Source organism: Staurois parvus, unplaced genomic scaffold, assembly GCF_062004578.1.
Source record: "Staurois parvus isolate SC_StPar_1 unplaced genomic scaffold, SC_StPar_1.0 ptg000137l, whole genome shotgun sequence".
In the NCBI taxonomy this organism is placed as follows: Eukaryota; Metazoa; Chordata; class Amphibia; order Anura; family Ranidae; genus Staurois; species Staurois parvus.
In genome coordinates this window covers 6,225,348-6,231,347 of record NW_028317933.1, presented here as the reverse complement: position 1 = coordinate 6,231,347, position 6,000 = coordinate 6,225,348, and the positions used below count along the sequence as shown (strand labels likewise).

At 52.7% G+C, this 6,000-nt stretch overlaps 1 protein-coding gene across 1 annotated transcript in view; it reads left to right on the top strand.

Annotated features, from left to right (window-relative positions):
- The first annotated feature begins 3,481 nt into the window (after positions 1–3,481).
- Positions 3,482–6,000, top strand: part of PLCG1 (phospholipase C gamma 1) — a 149,836-nt gene continuing 147,317 nt past the window's right edge. The window contains exon 1 of the mRNA XM_089673300.1: positions 3,482–3,932. Coding sequence (XP_089529426.1) covers positions 3,728–3,932 — 205 coding nt within the window. The 5' untranslated portion in view covers positions 3,482–3,727. The remainder of the gene's footprint in view (positions 3,933–6,000) is intronic.

Genomic DNA, 6,000 nt, shown 5'->3' with positions numbered 1-6,000 from the left:
TGGTGTATGTCTAAATCTTCCCCACTGGGAAGAACCTTGTGGATATCGGCAGGAGGCAACCGATGATCTATGTGAGTAAATGACCCCAGCACTAAAGAGTAGGGACTGTGTAGCTTTTAATTCTGGAAGGCCTACAGGTCACCAGCAGCATAGAGATCCTGGGGGACATTCCTTATTTTGTACAGCGCAGCCAGAAGCGAGGAGTCCTCAAGTTGTTCAGTTCTGCAGTTTTCCAGGCTACGCCATGCTCCCTATCCATATTCAGTGTCCCCAATAAAAACTAAAAATTAAACCCCTAGATTTGTTTGTTGAAGCCAATGGAAGAGTGCAGAAATGCTGTGTGCCTGGCTTTGTGTACTCTAAGGGGGGAATAGGCCCAAATTCACCAGGAGCTCTTTAGGGTGTGCACTACAGGTGGAACACCCATATTAGCGACTTTACAGATGGTGAATTCTTCATTGAAAAGAGGTGATTGAAGTACAGCTCCAGCCAAAATGTTTCAGTTTTAGACAAAGTAGTGAAAAATTAGAATCTCAGGTCCAGGTCTAGACATGGGGAAAGGGGGGGGGGGGCGGCACTGCCGACGTGCCACCCCCCTGAAAAGTGCCTCCCTAGGCAAATGCCTTGTTTGCCTCACGGCAAATACACCCCTGGCCCTATAGCAGAAATACTGGCAGGGGTGCGCAAAATCAAGTATATATATATATATATATATATATATATATGTGTGTGTGATTTTGCATTTCCGGGTAGGGGGCGTGCTGCCATTCGCTGCCTCAGCTGTCAATCACCAGGTCCCAGCCGGTGATTCCTCATCGGCACCCGGTGATCGCCAAGTATCTCTGACGGGGGACAGACCTGTGTATAAACAACACAGATCTCTCCCCTGTCAGCTCCTGCACACTGCTTTGTATGGCCCTGCATAGCAGTGTGCTTACAGTGAAACACAGTATACAGTTAACCCTTTGATCGCTCCAGATATTAACCCCTTCCTGCCCAGTGTTATTAGTACAGCGTCAGTGCCTTTTATTAGCACTGATCACTGTATTGGTGTCACTGGGGATGTCAGTGACACCAAATCAGTTTCCCCCCCCCCCCTGTCAGAATGCCCTCTGCAGTCCCGCTATAAGTCGCTGGTCACCACCATCACTAGTGAAAATGACGCGTCACGGCAGTCACATGAACCTAAACTCCGCCCCGCCTCCCGGCTTCTGAAACTCTTAAAGGGTCTGGAGGCGCCGGCATGAAGGGGTTAAGGCAGGACTCCAGTCTTTAGAGGTGAGCAGCAATTTGAACAGTTAACTGTTTGTAACCCGTGGCCATACTTCTCACACTGTAACCCGTGGCCATACTTCTCACACTGTAACCCGTGGCCATACTTCTCACACTGTAACCCGTGGCCATACTTCTCAAACTGTAACCCGTGGCCATACTTCTCACACTGTAACCCGTGGCCATACTTCTCACACTGTAACCCGTGGCCATACTTCTCACACTGTAACCCGTGGTCATACTTCTCACACTGTAACCCGTGGCCATACTTCTCACACTGTAACCCGTGGTCATACTTCTCACACTGTAACCCGTGGCCATACTTCTCAAACTGTAACCCGTGGCCATACTTCTCACACTGTAACCCGTGGCCATACTTCTCACACTGTAACCCGTGGTCATACTTCTCACACTGTAACCCGTAGTCATACTTCTCACACTGTAACCCGTGGCCTTACTTCTCACACTGTAACCTGTGGCCTTACTTCTCACACTGTAACCCGTGGTCATACTTCTCACACTGTAACCCGTGGTCATACTTCTCACACTGTAACCTGTGGCCTTACTTCTCACACTGTAACCCGTGGTCATACTTCTCACACTGTAACCTGTGGCCTTACTCATCACACTGTAACCTGTGGCCTTACTTCTCACACTGTAACCCGTGGTCATACTTCTCACACTGTAACCCGTGGCCATACTTCTCACACTGTAACCCGTGGTCATACTTCTCACACTGTAACCCGTGGCCTTACTCATCACACTGTAACCCGTGGCCTTACTCATCACACTGTAACCTGTGGCCTTACTTCTCACACTGTAACCTGTGGCCATACTTCTCACACTGTTTGGACACAACCAGGGGCGGACTGACCATTTGGAAACTCGGGCACTGCCCGAGGGCCCGGGGTCAGTAGGGGGCCCCATGAGATGCCCCTGGTACCTTTTTCATAGGCTTTTTTGAGTTTGGGCAAGGACACAGGGGCCCCATGATCCCCTATTGCCTGGGGGCCCCGTGCGTTGTCAGTCCGCCCCTGGACACGTTTGTTAGAGAACACCACCAGCATTTCTGCCCCAGTACCACAGAGCATGTACCGGTCTCCACCACCTCAGCCATCCTGTCACCTCACTCCCAGTGACAATGCTCTGAATGTTACAGCTGGACAGAAGAAATGCATTTCTCCATAACTTCACGCTTGTTCTCCTCTCTAGGCCTCACTCCATACCTCTCCTGACTTCCAGGCATCTGTGCCGTGGATCCGGTCCCAGTGTGCTGAAAAATAAAATAGTAGAAAAAAAAATAAAAAATGTAATAAAAAATAATAGAAACATTTGCAAAAAAATACAAATTCAATTATAATTATTATTTTCACCAAAGAAATGTAGCAGAATACATTTTGACCTAAATTTATGAAGAAATAGTATTTATTTGCAAAATTTTATAACAGAAACGAAGTGCGTTTTTTTTGTTTTTCAAAAGTTTCAGGTGTTTTTGTTTAATTTAGTAAAAAATAAAAAACTCAATGCTGAGTAAATACCACCAAAAGAAAGCTCTATTTCTGAGAAAAAAATGATAGAAATGTCATACGGATACAGTGTTGCATGACTGCGCAATTGTCATTCAAAGTGTGCGAGCGCTGAAAGATGAAAATTGGCCTGGACAGGAAGGAGGTGACAGTGCCTAGTATGGAAGTGGTTAAGGCTTCATTGTGATTTATTATACATATTAGAACCAGTGTTCATGTGAGCAGCCTTTACATCAGCCCCTCAGAGATTGAAGTGACAACCCGGCTCCCTACTGCACCCCACACACCGCATCCTGACTGCCAGCGTCCTGTCCCTTTAAGAGGCGGGCCCAGGATGGGGAGGGTGGGGCGTTCTGGCTCCAATCCTGTTTCCTATTATTCCCATTGGAATCTGTGTGAGTTCATGTCAGGCAGGACACAGCGAGGAAGCGATGGAAGGCTGTGATTGGTGGGCGAGGAATGTGCCTGTTCCCTAGGAAGCCATCTTTGAAAATCCATGTCTGGTGGGGGGCACTGCGGACGTCTGAGAGGGTGAAGAGGGGCAGCGGGGGAGATGTGCGCTGGAGGAGGAGGAGGGAGAGCGGGAGGTACTGGAGGAGGGATAGCTGGAGGTGCCGGAGGAGGAGGGATAGCGGGAGGTGCCGGAGGAGGAGGGATAGCGGGAGGTGCTGAAGGAGGAGAAGAGCGGGAGGTGCTGAAGGAGGAGGAGGAGGAGGAGAGCGCGGCTCAGTTGGCAACAATAGAGAAGGCTGGAAGTCCTCCCTGCCCCCACCCCCTCCTCTCCGCCAGTCCCCGGGATCACACTGCGGCCAGCTCAGGCACTCAGCGGGGTGGCATTGTCCTCTGATGGCCGGAGGAGGGCCCTCTGGTCCGGGCTGTGCTGTGTGAGTGAGTCCGCGTCTATAGGAGGACCAGCGGCCGGCACCACGATGATGGACTCCGGGGCTCTGCTCAATGGCTTCGCCCCCTGCGGGCAGAGCGAGGCTGAGCTGTGCCGGAGCCTGGAGGTGGGCACTGTCATGACCCTCTACTACTCCAAGAAGTCCCAGAAACCCGAGAGGAGGACCTTCCAGGTGAAGCTGGAGACCAGGCAGGTCATCTGGAGCCGGGGGGCCGACAAGGTGGAGGGGGCAGGTGAGTCGCCTACCTACCTACAGTAATGGGGGGGAGGGGGGCAGGTAAGTCGTGTCCACCATGGATCTACCTGTGCACCTTGGATGGGGAGGAAAGTCGGGTAGGGGAGGGGGACATGTATTCACATGGAGAGAGAGAAATATATATATATACGAGAGTTCTATAGAGAGAGACCATCAGATATGTAGAGGGACCTGTATAGATGGACAGATATAACGAAAGAGAGAATTATAGGGAGGTGTGTGTAACAGAGGGAACAATTATATGTATGTTAGAGAGAGAAGATATACATAGCTAGGTGTAGGGACAGAGATATGAATACAGAAAGTTTTAAGAACAGATCTACAAATAGATGGGGACGGACCTCCGCGTAGACGGGGGACGGACCTCCGCGTAGGCGGGGGACGGACCTCCGCGTAGGCGGGGGACGGTTGTGGGGACGGACCTCCGCGTAGGCGGGGGACGGTTGTGGGGACGGACCTCCGCGTAGACGGGGGACGGACCTCCGCGTAGACGGGGGACGGACCTCCGCGTAGACGGTTGTGGGGTCGGACCTCCGCGTAGAAGACTGGGACGGTTGTGGGGACGGACCTCCGCCTAGAAGACTGGGACGGTTGTGGGGACGGACCTCTGCGTAGACGGGGGACGGTTGTGGGGACGGACCTCTGCGTAGACGGGGGACGGTTGTGGGGACGGACCTCTGCGTAGACGGGGGACGGTTGTGGGGACGGACCTCCGCATAGACGGGGGACGGTTGTGGGGACGGACCTCCGCGTAGACGGGGGACGGACCTCCGCGTAGACGGGGGACGGACCTCCGCGTAGACGGTTGTGGGGTCGGACCTCCGCGTAGAAGACTGGGACGGTTGTGGGGACGGACCTCCGCCTAGAAGACTGGGACGGTTGTGGGGACGGACCTCCGCGTAGAAGACGGTTGTGGGGACGGACCTCGCGTAGACGGGGGACGGTTGTGGGGGCTGACCTCCACATAGAAGACTGGGACGGTTGTAGGGATGGACCTCCGTGCAGAAGACAGGGATGGTCCTCCGCGTAGAAGACGGGGACGGTTGTGGGGACGGACCTCCGCGCAGAAGACGGGGATGGACCTCCGCGTAGATGGGGGACGGTTGTGGGGACGGACCTCCTCATAGACTGGGGACGGTTGTGGGGACGGACCTCCTCATAGACTGGGGACGGTTGTGGGGACGGACCTCCGCGTAGACGGGGGACGGTTGTGGGGACGGACCTCCGCGTAGAAGACTGGGACGGTTGTGGGGATGGACCTCCGTGCAGAAGACTGGGACGGTTGTGGGGATGGACCTCCGTGCAGAAGACTGGGACGGTTGTGGGGATGGACCTCCGTGCAGAAGACAGGGACGGTTGTGGGGATGGACCTCCGTGCAGAAGACAGGGACGGTCCTCCGCGCAGAAGACGGGGACGGTTGTGGGGACGGACCTCCTCATAGACTGGCGACGGTTGTGGGGACGGAACTCCGCGTAGACGGGGGACGGTTGTGGGGACGGACCTCCGCGTAGAAGACTGGGACGGTTGTGGGGACGTCAGGGGCCACATTTGAGGCCCCATATATACCTTCTAAGTTGACAGCCACTGACGTAGATAGTTCTAGATACAGACATACATATAAGAAGATACATTTGTAGCCCTCTAAACCTGGTCTTCCTCTGCTGTCAGTTCCAGGAATGAAGGCCGCTTTCCCTACACATAGAGCAGATCACACCTTCCAAACTCCTAACTGACAAGTCACAATGTTAAAGGACATGCTTTATGATTCCCCTACACATGTTCTCAGTGGAAGTTGCACATGTAGATATGCATCTTTGATCATCATGATCTCTTATTCCCCTGCAAAGCATCATGGGATGTAGAGGCCTTGTGGAAGAAGAACAGAATGAATCCAGATAGGCCATTGCATGTACCGTTATTCTGTAGATTGTAGTTGGTAAAAATATTTCATCTTCTGTGTGTTTCTTTGGTGATTGAGTAGCAGAAATAGATTTCTAGTGGGAAGAAAGTATCCACTTCTACTACTATACAGTACATACTTGTG